This window comes from Bombina bombina, chromosome 1, assembly GCF_027579735.1.
Source record: "Bombina bombina isolate aBomBom1 chromosome 1, aBomBom1.pri, whole genome shotgun sequence".
Taxonomy (NCBI): Eukaryota; Metazoa; Chordata; class Amphibia; order Anura; family Bombinatoridae; genus Bombina; species Bombina bombina.
This window is the reverse complement of record NC_069499.1, coordinates 598,559,804-598,581,389: the sequence shown is the minus strand read 5'-3', so window position 1 is coordinate 598,581,389 and position 21,586 is coordinate 598,559,804. Positions and strand designations below refer to the sequence as shown.

The 21,586-nt window shown below is 41.6% G+C and overlaps 1 protein-coding gene across 3 annotated transcripts in view; it reads left to right on the top strand.

The window, feature by feature from the left end:
• The window catches only part of MARS2 (methionyl-tRNA synthetase 2, mitochondrial), a 36,535-nt gene extending 16,572 nt beyond the window's left edge, over positions 1-19,963 (top strand). Inside the window, exons 2-4 of one of the 3 annotated variants that reach the window (XM_053691056.1) lie at positions 10,886-11,125; positions 14,582-14,916; positions 18,619-19,963. In XM_053691056.1, the coding sequence (XP_053547031.1) occupies positions 10,891-11,125; positions 14,582-14,916; positions 18,619-19,731 (1,683 nt within the window). In that variant the 5' untranslated portion in view covers positions 10,886-10,890 and the 3' untranslated portion in view covers positions 19,732-19,963. Of the gene's footprint in view, positions 1-10,701; positions 11,126-14,581; positions 14,917-18,618 lie in introns of those variants that run through there. The other 2 variants (XM_053691051.1, XM_053691060.1) reach the window with 2 other exon arrangements.
• The last annotated feature ends 1,623 nt before the right edge of the window (positions 19,964-21,586 follow it).

The following is a 21,586-nucleotide window of genomic DNA, read 5'->3' as shown; positions in this document are numbered from 1 at the left end:
CTAGCAGTGAATGCTTATCACAAACTTAATTACAGTACACAATATGCTAGGAAACCTGCCTCAGAAAATAGTTTTCTCAAAACTGAACAGAGTTAACCCTTTATGAAATGATACTTGTTACAGTTTTCTTGGAGCCCTTCTTAGGCGCTGGCTTGGCTGGTTCAGGCATTGCTGCTGGGAAATAAGTTTCTTCACAACAAAATAACTAATGCTTCTGTAACAGTGCTCCCTTTCTGTGGAACACTCTGGCAGACACGGTCTGACCCCTTTTCGGGGCAGACTAAGGCTGTCCAGACCGCTGGTTATGCGGGGCTGAGGTCGGTTTGTCTGGACAACCCGTCGGCGTTGCCATTCTGTTTCCCAGGTCTGTAAGTAATGGTGAAATTGAAGGGTTTCAACGATAAACTCCAACGTAATAGCCTGCCATTATCTCCAGAGACCCGGTTCAGCCACACCAACGGGTTATGGTCGGTGACCAGAGTGAACTCCTGCCCATATAAATAGGGAGTCAATTTCTTTAATGCCCCCACCAAAGCCAAACACTCCTTTTCGACCGCTGCATAGCTGACTTCGCGGGGCAGGAGCTTCCGGCTGATGTAGGCAACTGGATGCTCCCCTCCATCTTCGCCTACTTGGCTGAGGACGGCTCCCAGCCCGAACATGGAAGCATCTGTATGGACGATAAAACGTTTGTTAAGGGCTGGAGCCGCCAAGACAGGAGCGTTAATTAGAGCATTTTTGAGAGCCTGGAAAGCCGTTTCACAGTGGGGAGACCACAGGACCTGTCGAGGTAAGTTCTTCTTGGTCAAGTCAGTCAGGGGTTTGGCAAGTGTGCTGTAGTCTGGTACGAACCGTCTATAGTACCCTGCCGTGCCCAGGAAGGCTAGGACCTGAGTCTTAGTGATGGGGGTGGGCCAATTGGCGACAGCTTCTATCTTGGCCGGCTCTGGTCGCTGCTTTCCACACCCCACCCGGTGACCCAGGTACTGTACCTCGGCCATCCCAAAGTGGCATTTTTCTGGCTTCAGAGTCAGGCCAGCAGCCCGGATCTGATCCAGAACCATTCCTATGTGAGCTAAGTGGTCCTCCCATGACTCACTGTGGATCGCTATGTCGTCCAGGTAGGCGCAAGCAAAACTCTGGAAGCCATCCAGGAGCCTATCCACCAAGCGCTGGAATGTAGCTGGGGCATTCTTCATCCCAAACGGCATTACCCTAAACTGATATAAGCCGAATGGGGTGACGAATGCCGACTTGGGGATAGCCTCCGGGGCCAGGGGAATCTGCCAGTAACCTTTGCAGAGGTCAATAGTGGTCAGGTAATTTCCCCTGGCTATACGATCGAGTAGCTCGTCTACCCTGGGCATAGGGTAAGCGTCCGTCACGGTCTTTTCATTGAGCCTCCGATAGTCTACGCAGAACCGGGTGGTCCCATCTTTCTTGGGCACCAAGACAACTGGGGAGGCCCAGGGACTATCGGAGGGCTCAATTACCCTGAGTTGGAGCATCTCATCGATCTCCTTCTTCATTCCTATCCTAACTGCTTCGGGGATTCGGTACGGAGCCTGGCGCAAGGGAGCTTGTCCCGGAGTATCTACCTGGTGGGTGGTTAAAGTAGTGTATCCTGGCTTCGGGGAGAAGGTGAGGTGTTTGGACTGTAGGAGTTGGTTGAGCTGCTCCCTTTCAGTGGGGCTAAGTCGGTCTCCTATCTGAACCTGAGCCACTATACCTGTGGGGAGACTCTTCTCTAATAGGTCTGGAATGGGTAGACTGTCGGGGCCTTCCTGAGGGGAACAACATACGGCCGTCACGTTCTCTGGTCGATCAAAATATTCCTTGAGCATGTTTACATGGAATGTCTTTCTAAGATTGTTGTCGTGGCAGCTAGCTATCACATAAGTGGTGTCTCCCCTTTTCTCTACGATCTGGTAGGGGCCCTGCCAGGACGCCTGCAATTTGTCTGTCTTCACCGGCTTAAGTACTAACACCTTTTGTCCTATGGTAAAGATTCTCTTTCGGGCCCCCCGATCGTACCATACTTTCTGTCTTCTCTGGGCCGACTGGAGATTAGCCCGCACGGATTTGGCTAATTGCTCCATTCGGTCCCTGAGTTCCAGCACGTATGGCACAATGGGGACACCGTCAGTCTCCATCTCTCCCTCCCAGTGCTCCCGGATCAGGTTTAGGGGTCCCCGTACCTTTCTTCCGTAGAGCAACTCGAAGGGAGAGAACCCTGTCGTTTCCTGGGGCACCTCCCGATAAGCAAAAAGGAGGTGCGGCAGGAAGCGTTCCCAGTCTCGGTATTCCTGAGTGAACGTCTTGAGCATTTGCTTGAGGGTCCCATTGAACCTCTCACACAGCCCGTTCGTCTGGGGGTGGTATGGGGAGCTCAGGAGGGACTTAATTTTGCAAACCTGCCAGAGTTGTTGGGTCAATTCAGCCGTAAATTGGGTGCCTCGGTCGGATAGGATTTCTTTTGGAAATCCTACCCGGGAGAACACCTGTACTAGTGCATTCGCTACCGTATCCGCTTGTATGTTGGATAGGGCGACAGCCTCTGGGTACCTGGTAGCGTAGTCCACTACGGTAAGAATGTAGCGCTTACCGGAGGGACTAGGGGTAGCCAGTGGTCCCACTAGGTCAATTCTGCGATCAGCTCTCTCCTCGGCCGGTTGCTGGCGTACCCCCCTCTGCTTTCAAGTAAATCCTTTAGGGTTGTACGCTTCAATTTTTCATAAGCGCTCTCCATCCGTTCTGTACCTCTCCTAGGAAATCCAGGAAAAATCCCACCGCTGCCGCCAAATGTTACGGTTACCCTTAGTCTCGCTGAGAGATGGACCGCTTAGTAGCCTGGATTCCTATTGCTGAAGAGGGGAGAAACTGCTTTCCATAGTATTCTATATGAGTCTCGCAAATGTAGAATAATCCCCCTTAGCTGTAGTACAGCTAGGATACCCTTCTGCCCACAAAAACGAGTCAACGCTGCGATTGAGGGACAACCAAGAACTGAGGACTGGGATGCCCAGCCTGCTTTTTATTTAGGTTACATGCACACAGGGCACTCCCAGGGGGGGAAGCATAAAATCCCCCATCACACATTTAGACAAAGCCCTTGGACAGGCCACCGCAGATAACAAGTACACACAAGAAAACAATTGAGTCCTTCTTATCACCTAGCAGTGAATGCTTATCACAAACTTAATTACAGTACACAATATGCTAGGAAACCTGCCTCAGAAAATAGTTTTCTCAAAACTGAACAGAGTTAACCCTTTATGAAATGATACTTGTTACAGTTTTCTTGGAGCCCTTCTTAGGCGCTGGCTTGGCTGGTTCAGGCATTGCTGCTGGGAAATAAGTTTCTTCACAACAAAATAACTAATGCTTCTGTAACAGTCTGTTTAAACATGTCTGATACAGAGGAATCTGCTTGTTCATTGTGTTCAAAATCCGATGTGGAGCCCAATAGAAATATGTGTACCAATTGTATTGATATTACTTTGAATAAAAGTCAATCTGTACCGATAAAGAAATTATCACCAGACGACGAGGGGGAAGTTATGCCGTCTAACTCTCCTCACGTGTCAGTACCTTCGTCTCCCGCTCGGGAGATGCGTAAGATTGAGACGCCAAGTACATCAAGGCCCTTACAAATCACTTTACATGATATGGCTAATGTTATGAAAGAAGTATTATACAATATGCCCGAATTAAGAGGCAAGCGCGATAGCTCTGGGTTAAGGACAGAGCGCGCTGATGACACGAGAGCCATGTCTGATACTGCGTCACAATTTGCAGAACATGAGGACGGTGAGCTTCATTCTGTCGGTGACGGTTCTGATCCGGGGAGACCGGATTCAGAAATTTCAAATTTTAAATTTAAGCTTGAGAACCTCCGCGTGTTACTAGGGGAGGTGTTAGCGGCTCTGAATGATTGTGACACGGTGGCAATCCCAGGGAAATTATGTAGGTTGGATAGATACTATGCGGTACCGGTGTGTACTGACGTTTTTCCTATACCAAAAAGGCTTACAGAAATTATTAGTAAGGAGTGGGATAGACCCGGTGTGCCCTTTTCCCCTCCTCCGATATTTAGAAAAATGTTCCCTATAGACGCCACCACACGAGACTTATGGCAGACGGTCCCTAAGGTGGAGGGAACAGTTTCTACTTTAGCTAAGCGTACCACTATCCCGGTGGAGGATAGCTGTGCTTTCTCAGATCCAATGGATAAAAAATTAGAGGGTTACCTTAAGAAAATGTTTGTTCAACAAGGTTTTATATTGCAGCCTCTTGCATGCATTGCGCCTGTCACGGCTGCAGCGGCATTCTGGTTTGAGTCTCTGGAAGAGGCGATTCGCACAGCACCATTGGATGAGACTTTGAGCAAAGTTAGAACGCTTAAACTAGCTAATGCGTTTGTTTCAGATGCCGTAGTGCATTTAACCAAACTTACGGCTAAAAATTCCGGATTCGCCATACAGGCGCGTAGGGCGCTATGGCTTAAATCCTGGTCAGCAGATGTAACTTCTAAGTCTAAACTACTTAACATTCCCTTCAAAGGGCAGACCTTATTCGGGCCCGGCTTGAAGGAAATTATTGCTGACATTACGGGAGGTAAGGGCCACACCCTTCCTCAGGACGGGGCCAAATCAAAGGCCAAACAGTCTAATTTTCGTGCCTTTCGTAACTTCAAGGCAGGAGCAGTATCAACTTCCTCTGCTCCAAAACAGGAAGGAACTACTGCTCGTTTCAGACAGGGTTGGAAGGGCAACCAGTCATGGAACAAGGGCAAGCAGGCCAGAAAGCCTACTTCCGCCCCTAAGACAGCATGAAGACAGGGCCCCCTCTCCGGAGACGGATCTAGTGGGGGGCAGATTTTCTCTCTTCGCCCAGGCTTGGGCAAGAGATGTACAGGATCCCTGGACGTTGGAGATTGTATCTCAGGGATACCTTCTGGATTTCAAAACTTCTCCTCCACAAGGGAGGTTTCATCTGTCAAGGTTATCAACAAACCTAGTAAAGAAAGAGGCATTTCTACAATGTGTACAAGACCTCTTAGTGATGGGAGTGATCCACCCTGTTCCGCGAACGGAACAAGGGCAAGGGTTTTACTCAAATCTGTTTGTGGTTCCCAAAAAAGAGGGAACATTCAGACCAATCTTGGACTTAAAAATCTTAAACAAATTCCTAAGGGTTCCATTGTTCAAGATGGAAACCATTCGGACCATCCTACCCATGATCCAAGAGGGTCAATATATGACCACAGTGGACTTAAAGGATGCCTACCTTCACATACCGATTCACAAAGATCATTATCGGTACCTAAGGTTTGCTTTTCTAGACAGGCATTACCAGTTTGTAGCTCTTCCCTTCGGGTTAGCTACGGCTCCGAGAATTTTTACGAAGGTTCTGGGCTCACTTCTGGCGGTACTAAGACCACGAGGCATAGCGGTGGCTCCGTACCTAGACGACATTCTGATACAAGCGTCAAGTTTTCAAAATGCAAAGTCTCATACAGAGATAGTTCTAGCATGGGTGGAAAGTGAACGTGGAAAAGAGTTCTCTGTTACCACTCACAAGGGTTCCTTTTCTAGGGACTCTTATAGATTATGTAGAGATGAAGATTTACCTGACGGAGTCCAGGTTATCAAAGATTCTCAATGCTTGCCGTGTCCTTCACTCTATTCCAAGCCCATCAGTAGCTCAGTGCATGGAAGTAATCGGCTTAATGGTCGCGGCAATGGACATAGTGCCATTTGCGCGCCTGCATCTCAGACCGCTGCAACTATGCATGCTAAGTCAATGGAACGGGGATTACTCAGATCTGTCCCCTTTGCTAAATCTGGACCAGGAGACCAGAGATTCTCTTCTCTGGTGGTTGTCTCGGGTTCATCTGTCCAAAGGAATGACCTTTCGCAGACCAGATTGGATGATTGTAACAACAGATGCCAGCCTACTAGGCTGGGGAGCAGTCTGGAATTCCCTGAAGGCTCAGGGATCGTGGACCCAGGAGGAGAAACTCCTCCCAATAAACATTCTAGAATTAAGAGCAATATTCAATGCTCTTCTAGCTTGGCCTCAGTTAGCAACACTGAGGTTCATCAGATTTCATTCGGACAACATCACGACTGTGGCTTACATCAATCATCAAGGGGGAACCAGGAGTTCCCTAGCGATGTTGGAAGTCTCGAAGATAATTCGCTGGGCAGAGTCTCACTCTTGCCACCTGTCAGCGATCTACATCCCAGGCGTGGAGAACTGGGAGGCGGATTTTCTAAGTCGCCAGACTTTTCATCCGGGGGAGTGGGAACTTCACCCGGAGGTATTTGCTCAACTGATTCGTCGTTGGGGCAAACCGGATCTGGATCTCATGGCATCTCGCCAGAACGCCAAGCTTCCTTGTTACGGATCCAGGTCCAGGGACCCGGGAGCGGTGCTGGTAGATGCACTAGCAGCCCCTTGGGTTTTCAACATAGCTTATGTGTTTCCACCTTTTCCGTTGCTACCTCGACTGATTGCCAGGATCAAACAGGAGAGAGCATCGGTGATGCTGGTAGCGCCTGCGTGGCCACGCAGGACCTGGTATGCAGACCTAGTGGACATGTCGTCCTGTCCACCATAGTCTCTACCCCTGAGGCAGGATCTTCTAATTCAGGGTCCTTTCAACCATCCAAACCTAATTTCTCTGAGGCTGACTGCTTGGAAATTGAACGCTTGATTCTATCAAAGCGTGGGTTTTCGGATTCGGTTATTGATACATTAATACAGGCTCGGAAACCTGTTACCAGAAAAATTTACCATAAGATATGGCGTAAATATTTATATTGGTGTGAATCCAAGAGTTACTCATGGAGTAAGGTTAGGATTCCTAGGATACTGTCCTTTCTACAAGAGGGTTTAGAAAAGGGCTTATCCGCTAGTTCACTAAAGGGACAGATTTCTGCTCTGTCTATTCTTTTACACAAGCGTCTGGCAGAGAATCCAGACGTCCAGGCTTTTTGTCAGGCTTTGGCTAGAATTAAACCTGTATTTAAAACTGTTGCTCCTCCTTGGAGCTTAAACTTGGTTCTTAAAGTTCTGCAGGGTGTTCCGTTTGAACCCCTTCATTCCATTGATATTAAACTTTTATCTTGGAAAGTTCTGTTTTTGATGGCTATTTCCTCGGCTCGAAGAGTCTTTGAGTTATCTGCCTTACATTGTGATTCCCCTTATCTGATCTTTCATTCAGACAAGGTAGTCCTGCGTACTAAACCTGGGTTTTTACCTAAGGTTGTTTCTAACAGGAATATCAATCAAGATATTGTTGTTCCATCATTATGTCCTAATCCTTCTTCAAAGAAGGAACGTCTTTTGCATAATCTAGACGTAGTCCGTGCCCTGAAGTTTTACTTACAGGCAACTAAAGATTTTCGGCAAACTTCTTCTCTGTTTGTCGTTTACTCTGGACAGAGGAGAGGTCAAAAGGCTTCGGCTACCTCTCTCTCTTTTTGGCTTCGTAGCATAATACGTTTAGCCTATGAGACTGCTGGACAGCAGCCTCCTGAACGAATTACAGCTCATTCCACTAGAGCTGTGGCTTCCACCTGGGCCTTTAAGAATGAGGCCTCTGTTGAACAGATTTGCAAGGCTGCAACTTGGTCTTCACTTCATACTTTTTCCAAATTTTACAAATTTGACACTTTTGCTTCTTCGGAGGCTGTTTTTGGGAGAAAGGTTCTACAGGCAGTGGTTCCTTCTGTTTAATGTTCCTGCCTTGTCCCGCCCATCATCCGTGTACTTTAGCTTTGGTATTGGTATCACATAAGTAATGGATGACCCGTGGACTGAACACACTTAACAAGAGAAAACATAATTTATGCTTACCTGATAAATTTATTTCTCTTGTAGTGTGTTCAGTCCACGGCCCGCCCTGTCTTTTTTGTGGCAGGTTCTAAATTTTAAATTATAACTCCAGTCACCACTGCACCCTATAGTTTCTCCTTTCTCGTCTTGTTTCGGTCGAATGACTGGATATGACATGTGAGGGGAGGAGCAATATAGCAGCTCTGCTTGGGTGATCCTCTTGCAACTTCCTGTTGGGAAGGAGAATATATCCCATAAGTAATGGATGACCCGTGGACTGAACACACTACAAGAGAAATAAATTTATCAGGTAAGCATAAATTATGTTTTTTCTGTAGTGTAGCGGTTCCCTCCCGCACGCTCCCGCCCCGTGCACGCAAACCGCCCACCATCCCCGTGCACGCCCGTGCGCGCCCCTGTCAGTCCCGATCCCTCCACTCCACACGGCCCATCGATGGCCGCCCACCCGCCTCCCACCAACCAACGATACCGGCCATCGATGTCCGGTGCAGAGAGGGCCACAGAGTTGCTCTCTCTGCATCGGATGGCCAAAGGGGGTTATTAACCGGAAAGCAGCTGGAAGTGAGCAGGATCGCTTCCAGCTGCTTTCCAGACCGAGGACGTTCGCCATACGTCCTCAGGCGTTAAGTGTATTTTTTTTGAGGACGTATGGCGTACGTCCTTGGCCGTTAAGGGGTTAAAGGGACACTGAACCCAAATGTTTTTCTTTTGTGATTCAGATAGAGCATGCAATTTTAAGCAACTTTCTAATTTACTACTATTACCAAGTTTTCTTCATTCTCTTGGTATCTTTATTTGAAAAGCAAGAATGTAAGTTTAGATGCTGGCCCATTTTTGGTGAACAACCTGGGTTGTTCTTGCTGATTGGTGGATAAAATCACCCACCAATAAACTAGTGCTGTCCAGGGTATGAACCAAAAATTGTCTTGCTCCTTAGCTTGGATGCCTTCTTTTTCAAATAAAGATAGCAAAAGAATGAAGAAAAATTTATTATAGAAGTGAATTAGAAAGTTAGTTGGAAAGTTGGTTAAAATTGCATGCTCTATCTGAATCACGAAAGAAAAAAATTGGGTTCAGTGTCTCTTTAAGTGAGTTAGCAGTTGAGACCCTAACAGCCTGTATATGGGCATCAGTTAAAAAAAAAATAATCACTTGTCCACCTCTCTTCAAATTTCCTCTGCTCAGCATCAACTTTTCTTTTTGATTTAAAAACTGACATTATGGAGTATTACTGAGTGGAGAAGGTTGTCCTCTGCCAAATTTAATTTACTGTTTTTTACCTTGTCTCTTGACAGCAAAATATATATAACTGTATATTAACATTTAATTAATTAAAAAAACAGTTTGCCCCTACTCCTACTTATCTTTTTTGCAGGGTGGGGACTAAATCCCTAATGGTCCAATAAGGGGTTATTGCTGGTTTGGCAATATTTTGAATAAAAAGAAAAATTAACAGTGCGCCCTAAGGTCCTAATGTAGCGCGTACTCTGACTAGGCCCAGAGCCCGCATGTAACCAGTTCAGAGGCCAGAAATGGCCCGTGGGCCAGTACCTTTTAACCCCGTCATATACCTTTTTAACCTTTTATACATTTTAAAAAATATTTATATGAATAATTTTAATCAGATCGTGTATATATGAGTAAAACACTTTATTTTAATGTACTTATGTTGTGCTTGGTGCAACTTTTTTTGTTCCCCTTAAACTTTATGCTAGGTCTTAAGTTCCGCTAACCTGACGAGCGCAAATTTTTGTTTACGTTTGAGCCAGTGTGGATTTGATTTAAATCACTAGTCTGTAAGAGCGATTTAAATTAATTTAAATAATTGGTCTCATTTTTAGAATAACTTTTCAGATTATTTTTCCAGTTATATCAGACCATTACTGATTTGGTTATATATAATTAGATATGCATAGATAGATTACCTATAATTAGTACACTACTTTCTTATTATAGAATGCATTATACCTCTGTCAGGCAATTATGAATTTCCTTAAAATATCTTTAAAATGTATGAGATTTGTACACCCTTCTCATTATTAATCACCTGGTCACCTCTTTATGTTAAAATTGTATTTATTTTTAACATTTTTTGTAAATGTAAGCAGACCCACAATATGGCACAGTGTTCAGTGTTAATTTTCACTGTGTCTCATCAAGAGACCACAAAGTTTAAGAACAAATACAGTAGTGTTGGGAGGGAGGCAGCCTCCTGACCCCTTCAATGTCTTCAAAGATTTAACGGATCACTGTTATTGATGCCACCTCTATTTTGACACGTGTAAATTAGCACATGTAAGGAGTGGAGGATTTGACGTGTAAATTAGCACATGTAAGGAGTGGAGGATTTGACATGGTTAATGCGGTGCAGGACACACTACATTTTAAGAGATTATACAGGGATACAAGAGCAGCCAGCTGGGTACATGAGCTGGTTCTTGACACGGCTTGTTCAGCCAAAGGCTTGGGGCACAATGTTGCTTTTGAGTGCTTTTTATTTTGCCCTCCAGATCTCCAAATGACATATATGTCTGAACATGGGCAGACGTTTTTTTTAAACTATGTCTATGCAATAACAATATAACTCCTCAAACAGCAAATACTTATGGGGATATAGAAGATCAAAAATGAAGAGGTGTTAAATGTCCCTTTACATGTGCTAGGCACAATTACAATTGTGCAAGCTAAAACAATGGCACGTGGTATTTACCCCACTAGTTCCCTCAAAAAATCTCCTCTATCAATTCTGTTCATTCTAGTGTCATTTTATCCTTTGCTGTGTTACCTTATATGTATCTCTTACTTGTTTCTTGTACATGTTACCACTACATGATTTTCAGTATGTTTCAGTCCACCTGCTCCTTTTTTATTCTTAGTTTTGGGTCAAAACCTCTCCAACTAAGTGTTAATACTGTGTTTATCATTGTTTTTTTATTAAGTGGCTTCTGGGAAAGTACTATGTTCTCTGATTTGTGAGATATTCGCGTCTGCTGTAGATGTCATCTGATTTCTCCCATAGGTGATATGTGGCGAAAGGGGAACTGTTGGCTGTTCCATAGGCTCTTAAGATGCAGCACTAGGTCCAAGGTAACTGTACCAGGAGATGGAGATGTCACACAGACACAATACCATCTTTTTACAACTCCAATATTTTATGTGAATGCTGCTCCTCACCTTGGACATGTATACTCTGCTGTGCAGGCTGATGTGCAGCATCGATACGCTGCGCTGAGTGGGAAGAAGACTCACTTTAGTACAGGTAAAGATTTTGTTTCTATAGACTTTAAAAGTTGGCAAGAAATATGTGGTTTTATTTTTGTTACAGCCTACCAGTAGTTGCATGCCAGTGGTTGTAGGGTCATTGCCTCTTTTGACTGCAATTTACTTTGTTGTTCCAAGCACCATTAAAGTTCCTCTTTATAAATGATTTACAACTTTAAAAGGGACAGTCAACACCCAATTTAACTTATGGCCATACCTTAGATCAGGGATAGAAGATGCAGCTACACCGTATCGCATGTCGATGAGCTCTAACGGTATTGGAGTAATCAACGAAAATACATAGGTTTATTTTATGAAGACTCCTCCCCTTCCTCGTTTGTCCCCTTCTATAATGTTTTAACATGCTCGTTCATTTTTCAAAGGGTGATGGTTCTGTCGCATGCGCATTATCTTCTGCACGCTCGCAAACTGACCAAGGATTTCATTGGGATTGGAGGATTCAATTAAAAGAAGGTTTATACATAATAGTGGGGGGAGTTTGGCGGCCATATTTTCAAGGAATAAAACTATGTATTTTTGGTGATTACTCCAATACCGTTAGAGCTCATCATCATCGATGCGGTGTAGCTGCATCTTCTATTCCGAATCTAAGGTATGGCTTTAAGTTACATCGGGTGTTGACTGTGCCTTTAAATGGGAAATCTCACACTCCAACAAAACCATGGTCCATTGTTTTGTTTTTTTCTCATTTATGTAGTGTGTGTTTTTTTTTCTTTGTCTATTATAGAGATATCAAGATTGAGGTTGTACTGAAGTTCAAATGTTTATGCAGGACTGAGCCTATTAAGCAAATATATAGCAATAAAATGCCTTCTATTTGCTGCAGTGACACCATTTTATGTTGGCACAAAGCAACAATATATATCATACAAGTTTAAAATCCCCAAATTTTTACATACCTGACAAATTAATTTATTTTATGGTAGTACACAAACAATTGTCATTGAAACAGAGAGAATATGAGAGAGTAATGATACACACTCCCAAACAAGACAGGGATTTCAGTACTCATTATATTAATAAATCCATATTGCAGAACTTATTTTGTGAATATCATTTAATTTATTTTATATATATATATATATATATATATATATATATATATATATATACCTCGCCCAGCACAAAGATGCCGCCAGGTGTTGACACTAAGGTACCTTGTTAATACGCAAAATCAAATCTAATATCCCACACACCTAAGGGTGTAACCGTGTGTATAGATAATCAAATTCTTTACCATTTATAATACCACCTTTTCTAGCTCTTGTTTAGAATATGCAATAATTCTGCCTGAATATTCAATATTGGGTTTGAAGAAAGTGCCTGATATTGCTCATGATTGGCATGACTTTTTATCGGAATGCTCTTTGGGATTAATGCAGAAGATGGTAAATAAAGATGAGATTTAAGTTGGAAAAAAAATAAGACTGAATTGAATGACACTTTAAATACCAAATATAGACAATAACGAATATTCAGGCATAATTATTGCACATTCTAAATAGAGCTAGAAAATATGGTATTATAAAATGGTAAAGAATTTGATTATCTATACGTATAGTTCCAAGGTTTCTGGTGTTTTATTGCATACCCAAATTGCCTAAAAACTTGAAGGACCCCCAGGACGTCCCATTATTTCAGGGATAAGAAGTATTAACGAACATATAGGTAATTATCCAGATAGTTTCTTGAAATCTTTTGTTTCAGCTTTACCAACGTTTGTACAGGACACAAGTGACCTACTATGAAAATTGAATGGAATAGAGGTTGACTCTGATACTCTACTAGTTTCTTTGGATGTTGAGACGTTATACTCCTCCATTCCGCATGAAATAAGTATACGAGCAGTTAGACATTTTTTCGAGGCTCGAGGGGCTCAATTTGGAAAAACATACAGATTTTGTAATTGAGTTATTACAGCTCATTTTACATAATAATGAGTTTAAATTGTATGTTATAAAAAGTCTATAAACAAATAAGTGGGAACTGCAATGGTTGCTACATGTGCACCATCCTATGCGTGTCTCCATCTTGGCTTATGGGAACTTTTAATCGTTTTTGAAGAATTGAATCAATGGATTGCAAGCTCAGTTTCACTACGGCTTTTCACTACGGCTTTGCTAAATCACGATGTGTTTGTTCTTTGGAAGGGCACCTCAAAATTATTTTCTTGACATATAACTATAGTGATTCTGAATTGTCCTTCCTTGATGTAATAATCAGAAAAGGACTAAATTAGCAACAGAAATTTTTTGAAAAGAGACAATACGGTTTCGCAGAAACTGTTCAAGTATAAATACATTTTAAAAACATGCCACAGAAATGTTCGAGATTTCGTGCTAGGGGGTTATTCTAAAAGAAATTTAAATTATGCTATGAATACAGCTCAAAAGGTTAATAGAGATACCCTTCTGTACAGTAAGAAAGAGTGTATAACAGATAATACAGTAAAATTTGTGACACAATATAATAGCCATTGGAGTAAGAGATCTATCCTAAAAGAAAAATGGCAATTCTTAATGGCCAATGAAGACGTAAAAGAAGTAATGGGTATTGTACCATCCCTTATAGCACATAGGGCTCCTAATTTGAAGGATAAATTAGTTCAGAGCAGTTATAGTACAAGTCTAACTGAAAATGACTGGCTTGAGAAACAGCAGAGAGTACAACGTAAAACTCAAAATGTGATATATTTACTGTACTGTTCATATCCCATGTAATACACAGGGAAAACAAGAAGGATGTTAAAAGATAGGGTAACTGAACATAGAAATGACATTAATAAAGCTTATAACTGCTTCATGCAGGGTTTTTTTGTTTGTTTGTTTTAAATAAAAATGCTCATCTTTAATTTACATGTAAATGCACTGTACTCTTTATCTTGGGGGCAATAGGGGCATATTTTAACTTTTAACCAGAAGTCTGACCTCCTGGTTAATTGCACTAAGCGCAAAGTTAAACCGGGAGCTCATAGGAGCATTAACCAGCCACTTGTAATGGCTGGTTATTAAATGTGAACCCATAAACGGGCAAAGTTGCCCCTTTACGGCCGCACATTAAGATATCGTTCCACTTGTACTCTAGCCCATTATGTTGTATAACATGGAAAAACAAGTTTTAAAACATTTTTAGCATTTATAAAAGTGAATAATTTTTGATAATAAATTATATACATAAGATCATGAAAAGCCAAACTGTCCATTCCAAAAAGCTCACCAAATTGTTTACCTATTACTGTTTGGGCTTACCCATACAAAGTATAACTTGCACTCTAGGAAGGGAATTATTAAATTGTAGTATTGTACACACCTTATATATTTAGCTCTTTTTAAAAATGACAAATTGGGCTTAACCATACAAAGTATAATTTTAATATGATGTCATTTAGAATTTTATATAAATTGTCAGTATTATAGCTGTCTCTTTTCAACAGGTACAGATGAACATGGCATGAAGATACAACAGGCTGCAATGGCTCTTGGCACAGATCCACAATCTCTATGTTCTTCAGTCTCTGTCCAGTTCCGTAAAGTGTTTGATGCTCTGGGAATCTCTTACACAGATTTTGTACGCACATCAGAGCCCCGTCATGTCCAGGCTGTGGCTAGATTTTGGGAGACTCTGAAGGAGCGAGGTTACTTATACAAGGGGACTTACCAAGGATGGTATTGCACTTCTGATGAGGCCTTCCTGACTGAGGGACAGACTGCAGAGAGCAGAGATGCTGAAGGCAACAACATCCGAGTATCTCTTGAAAGTGGTCACCAGGTAAACTTTCTTGTTTCTTCAAGACTTGGACCAAATGCTGCTTCTCATTTCTCTTCATATACAAGTGTTTTAACTTTATTGAACAAAAAAAAAATCATATTTAGAAGTTGATTCTATTCCACTTCCAATTAATAGAATATATCCCAGTCTGCTGTGCAGAATCTTGAAGTTTCTTGCTGGTATTAAACATCATAGTTAGGGAGTTTTTGGAAGGAGCAGGTTGCCCATGTGGATAGGCCAACATGTGAAGGTTTTGTCCCCAATGTGCGAGACAAAAGGGACTCTAAAAAGTCCAAATTTCAAACCAGTTTCTTATTCATATATACATTCATTATATAATATATATTCAAATATATAATATTTATTTTAACTGTGTACTAAGAAAGTCAATCATTTTTCTTGACTGCTATAGAGCTCTGACAAGTATTGTACATGATACATTTCTGCCTCCACTGGCTTCCAAGGGATTCAGTGTCAGACTCCATAGTAAACACCTTACTAATATGTTCTACTAATGAGCATGATTATAGACTTAAATAAGTGTAATATAATCTAGTTGCCAACCCTTGCCTTGCCTTTTAAAGTATTGCATCCTTTTAACAAAAACCTAGATTTAGGCATTTTTGGGTAGCTTACAGGTCATTCTTTTGCAAAGAAAACTCCAATGTTCTAATCCATTGCTGACCTTATTTAAAGTGCCATAAAAAAAATTTGAGTTATGTGCATATCATAAAAGGGTCAACTGAGGTAAAACAGTGTGTGGGGGGAAAAAAAAGCTTATACGTATTTTAATAAAATGTCCAAAAATCTGCAAAATTACTTACACTTTAGTGTTGCCAAGTGAAGCTTGCTCCACCCACCTTATCAGTGTCCTAGTCCAAACCTTTTGCTATCATATAACAAAGTGTGCATGTGAGTATAATTACTTATGCAAGCAAAGGGGGGGTGAGGAGGGATAGCATTTACTGCTATTGTTTGTTGCCAAGAGATTTGCTTGTTTCCATGGGGATAATGTTACATGCTTAGTGAAAGCTTCAGCATTATACTGTTCACTGCTTTAGTCAGGTACCATGTGACTCTGCCCCCTACCTCGTGCACGAGTGCATTCGGAAGAAGCTATGGCCTGGCTAGCACCTTCCATATATGGTAATGCCCAGGGGGAGCTTGCTGCAAACAAAACTATGCCTGGATTAAAGGGGTTAATGGGGGTTAAAATAGAAACCTTTTTGCAGGTAAGCTTTGACTGCATTATATATTTAGAAACGTATGTTAGTTTATACGGTTTAATGTCCCTTTTAACTATGGGTTGGATTACAGTGATGCTGCCTGCCTGCTTTGAGTTGCTTTATGCTCTGCCTCACGCAATCAGTATCACTCTATTTGATATTACACGTCATTGTTTAGAATTGTAATCAAATACTTGTTTTGTATAACCTTCATATTAAAGTGAAGGTAAACTTTGATGAATGAAAGCCCGTTTTTTTAAAATACTATTAAAAACAGGGGCAATTTTATTCATCAAAGTTTAGAAGGCAACCGTTTTGATTACAAACTTACTTGTTTTTTTCACAGCCAGAGCAGCTTCCCCCGCACGGAGATCCTCTCTTCACACGTCATCAATGACTAATCCAGCTTCCTCCAATCACGGCATGGCGTCAGGCAATGACTACCCTGGGGGGAAAGCCGTGATTGGATGAAGCTGGATTAGTCATTGATGACGTGTGAAGAGAGGATCTCTGGGTGGGGGGAAGCTGCTCTGGCTGAGCAAAGAAGAGAGGTAAGTTTTTAATCAAAACAGCTGCTTTGTAAACTTTGATGAATGAAAGTGCCCCTGTTTTTAATAGTATTTTTAAAAAACGGGCTTTCATTCATCAAAGTTTACCTTCACTTTAAGTTTATAATCATCTTCTAATATCACTTTTTTTAATATATAATCTTTATTGAAGTATTTTATTGAGTACAGCGATAAAGAAAACAAGGCACATAGTACAGGAAGTCAGAGATGCATTGTTGAACCATAATATCATATTATAGTCATATATACAAAATGCACAATTAATTGTCTCTTCTCTTAAACTCAAACGGACAGAAAAAATTAGGTGATTATTAACTATAACGAAAATAAGAATTACAAAGGTGTTTAAACAAACAAACTGACAACACTAATATGACATATCTGAAAACTAGTTTAACGAAAGGCATCACATATAAGGCATAAACAAATTGAAATGTAAAATAATACAGCATGATCAAAGAATAGAGAGGGACAAATATATTTAATCCAAATTTGAGGCATGAGCCCTTAAGTATAGGGGCATCAGCTTCCAGGTCCAGAAAGGGTCAATATTACTTTTTAAAATCTGGTTTAAAGTGTTACTGTGAGTGGTAATAGGACCGACCATCACTACAAGTGTCCCTAATGTAACTGTAATAAACTCCTTAAATTCCAGACTACCCAACACAATAACCCCTCTAAAAACAAAATCAGATTAAGCAAAAGGATAAAATGCACATTCTTTGGTTTAACCAGTCAGTAGGGTGGAAGATATTTATATTAGCTGATTTTAATTTTCAAATGTACCAATAGGATTAATGATTATTGCTACTGGAGGATTAGAAGTAAATTAGCCAATAGGATTCTCGGACACTTGGAACAGCTGAATAAAAGCTAGATAATGCGGGAGAATATGTATAAAGCAGCAAGGGACACTGAGAACAAAACTTTTTTTTTTTTTGTTCTTTGACCTTTTAGGGAGATTAGGGGATACTTTAGGTACGATATGATTTTTAAATGTTGTAAATGGAGATCAGCAAAGCATGGACAAGAACCAGATGCCAAAAGATGACAACAAAGAATTTCAGTGAACCATTATCACTTTTGTTTCACAGGCCCAAGCCACACTTTATTAATAACGATTTTACTACACGCATACCCACACTTAAACACTCATGCATAAACCTTTAAACCTGCTTTTAGAGTTTACAGTGGCTTAGGATGTGTACCCAGGCCAGTCTGAGAGTGTGGTCCATTCCTGTGTTTTATATTTACTTAGTGGAGAGTACAAAAGCCTGTGTCACCCTGGGAGGTTCCCAGCTGGTTTGTTTAAAAGTATGCATTGTGTGGGTGCTGGTTAGGGTCCCAGGAAGGGGGATACCTTGACTTGGTCATGGGCTTGATCCTGTGGCCCAAATGTGGTGCCAGGTTTTCTGTGTGCTGTGTTGATAATGTTTGTAATGCTTCCCTATGGGCCTGTCACACAGGCTGCTCAGGGGTTAACTGCCTGGGTTGCTGGGAATTGTGCAGCTGTCTGTCAGTGTTCAGGGCTGTTGAGTTTACAGTGGCTTAGGATGTGTACCCGGTCCAGTCTGAGAGTGCAGTCCACTCCTGTGTTATATATATATTTGTGTGTGTGTGTGTGGGGGGGGGGGGTTCTCACTGACAAATGGCCTACAGTAGGGCTTAAATTGTGAGCAGCATCTAAAAACTGCAAAACCGCTCAGCACAGGGGTGGAAATCACTCAGCAGTTAAAGAAAGAGTGCTTTTTACATAAAATATTATTATTATTAATATTATTTTTTTCAGTGTCATATTATAACATTTACTATCACTAAACATTATTTTTCTGATCTTCAGTATCTGCTTTTCCAATTTTCTTTTGTTCTTTTTGTCTCCTAACTTTTTTTTCCATTTGTTTTCTCAGGTTCAGTGGATGAGTGAAGAAAATTATATGTTCCGACTTTCTTCTCTTCGTCCTGAACTCCTGCGCTGGTTGGAAACAGACCCTGTGCGTCCTGCTCCTTTCCTTCGAGTGGTGAGGCACTGGCTTGAAGAGGAACTTCCAGACTTGTCTGTGTCTCGGCAACGTAATCGTCTGTCATGGGGTATCCCTGTGCCCTCTGACCCCTCCCACACTATCTACGTCTGGCTAGATGCTCTTGTCAATTATCTCACCTGTGCTGGATACCCTAATCCCAGTTTAGCCCCTTGGGGTCCCTCCACTCACCTCTTGGGCAAAGACATTTTACGATTTCATGCCATATACTGGCCAGCATTTTTGTTGGCTGCAGGTATGCCTCCTCCCAAAGCATTGCTTGTTCACTCCCACTGGACATGCGATGGGGTCAAGATGTCCAAAAGCTTGCAGAATGTGGTAGATCCCATGGAGTGCATCAAACAATACACAAGAGACGGCTTACGTTATTTCCTTCTGCGCCATGGAGCTCCAGAGCGGGACTGCGATTTTACCCACCATGCAGTGCGCACCCTGCTAAACTCAGAGCTTGCTGATGCACTAGGAGGTCTCCTTAATCGTTGCACTGCCCCTGCTATTAACCCTGCTCAGCAGTGTCCACATTTCCAACCCAGCAGTGTACCACACTCTGCCCAAGATCAACTTCAGGTATTGCTTTCAGAACTATATAAGCTACCAGCAGAAGTAGACCATTGGATAGGCAGTTTTCAAGTGCACAAGGCTTTGGAGGCTGTAGATGCTGCTGTGCGTCGCTCCAATGCTTTCTTCCAAAGTCAGACCCCATGGAAACTACGCAGCAGTGTGGTGGAGGAAGCTGCCTGGAGGGACTCTGTTCTGTACCTAACACTGGAAGCCCTGAGACTTTATGCCACCCTTCTGCAACCTGTAGTTCCAGGATTGGCAAGCAAAATTCTTGATCGGCTTGCAGTGTCCCCTGACAGAAGGAAAATGGTGGGGAATAGATTCTTGGCAGCAACTCAAGGACAGAGCTGCCAGTTTCAGGGCCAACCACTGGGGCAAGACTGTGGGCTGTTGTTCCGCCGATTGGAGAGGGAGGAGTGAAGTAATGGAGAAGAAACCATGCGTAGGGTGGAATGAGCACATTAACAACACAGAATTACCACCATACATTTTTCCTTTGTGGTCATTCTGTTCTAGTTCATTTTCTGCTCTGCTTATAATTGTAAAAATAAAAACATTTTATTTTAATACTTTGGTGGACTTCTCTACCATACTACAAATAATCCAATTACTGAGTAGTAACCCATGAACTATTAAAGGATATCTTAATACACTGCTGACATTTTTTTTTTTTTTTTTCGTTTTAAATATTGTTTGAAAATAATGTTTTGTACATGATACCAAAAATACAGTGAGTAGTATAAACTGATATTTTTTTCTATATCTAATGACCTCATAGTGAAAAAGGAAAAAATCAAGGAACGTATAAAAAATGACAGCCATATGTTGTCCCACACACCACTCTTTAGAGGAAGCTATAGGTGCTTTTAATTTTCATGCCTTTGTATCAAAGAAAGTAAAAATCCTTTGCAAGAAAATAAAAGTGATGTACAGGTGATACATTTAAAGGGATAGTAAACGCCAAAAATGTTATTGTTTAAAAAGATAGATAATCCATTTATTTACCATTACCCAGTTTTGCATAACCAACACTGTTATAGAAATATATTTATTACCTCTGTAATTACCTTGTATCTAAGCTTCTGCAGACTGCCTCCTGATCTTTGACAGACTTGCATTTCGGGCAATTAGTGCTGACTCAAATAACTCCACGTGCGTGAGCACAATGTTATTTATATGAAACCCATGAAGCCCTCTAGCTGTTAAAAACTGTCAAATGCATTCAGATAAGAATCGGCTCTCAAGGGCTTCAAAATTAGCATATGAGCCTACATAGGTTTAGCTTTCGACTAAGAATATTGCTAATATTGACCAGTAAAATGAAATGAGATGTTTACATTTATCCCAAAACGTATAAATTAATAGTCCCTTGAGGAGATATGTTCCGTTAACAGTGGAACAGTGGAAAGACAAGGTTCTGGAACAATTAAAAAAATAGTAAATCCTCTGATTAAGGTAAGAGTCTCAAAGTCAGCCGCAAGTTACAGCTTTACCTATTAAATGATTCCTTCTGTTAACAGGATATCAGTTGCGGTTTCGTCAACCGGGTGTTTAAACAAAACTCTTCTTGGTTGTCCTCCAAGTAGATGTAGGACAAGACTTCTCTTTACTGGTTTACCGGACACTGGGCTGTTTTAGACGTTTTGCGTTCCGTTTACACAGTCTCCAAGCCTTTAGTTGAAAACCTCCTGACACTCGTATGAGCTGTCAGGGTCTGTTCCAGCACGGACTGTGATATCCGGTTTGAGCAGAGTAAAGAAACTTCAAGTGGATATTGGAGTCTGTCTCATATAGGCGCTGCAACGGTTTATTGTGAACCTGTCCCTCATAATTCTGCACAAAGGGACACTATGACACCCGTTCAGCCCAATGAACTACTCCACTTAACTTCAGTTCTGCAGGTGATATAAATAAATGCATCTACGTGTTTTGGCTGTATGTCCTCTTATTTGCTATTTATCACACATTTTTGAGAGATTAGTGTGATTTTTTGGGGGGGTTTAGCTTTTTTCTGACTCTCAGTAGCTTTCACACTCCTGTATATCCTTTCTTTCAACTAAGAATACCAAGAGGACAAAGCACATTTGATGAGAAAAGTAAATTAGAAAAAGTTGTTTAAAATTGCATGCCCTATCTGAACCATGAAAGTTTACTTTTGACTTTACTATCCATTTAATATCTAACTAATAGTGAATGCAATTGCAAGATTTCAGGCCTTTGTCAGGCACTCCGATTTATAAGTGAAGCTCAGTCATCTTTATATGCAGTATACAAG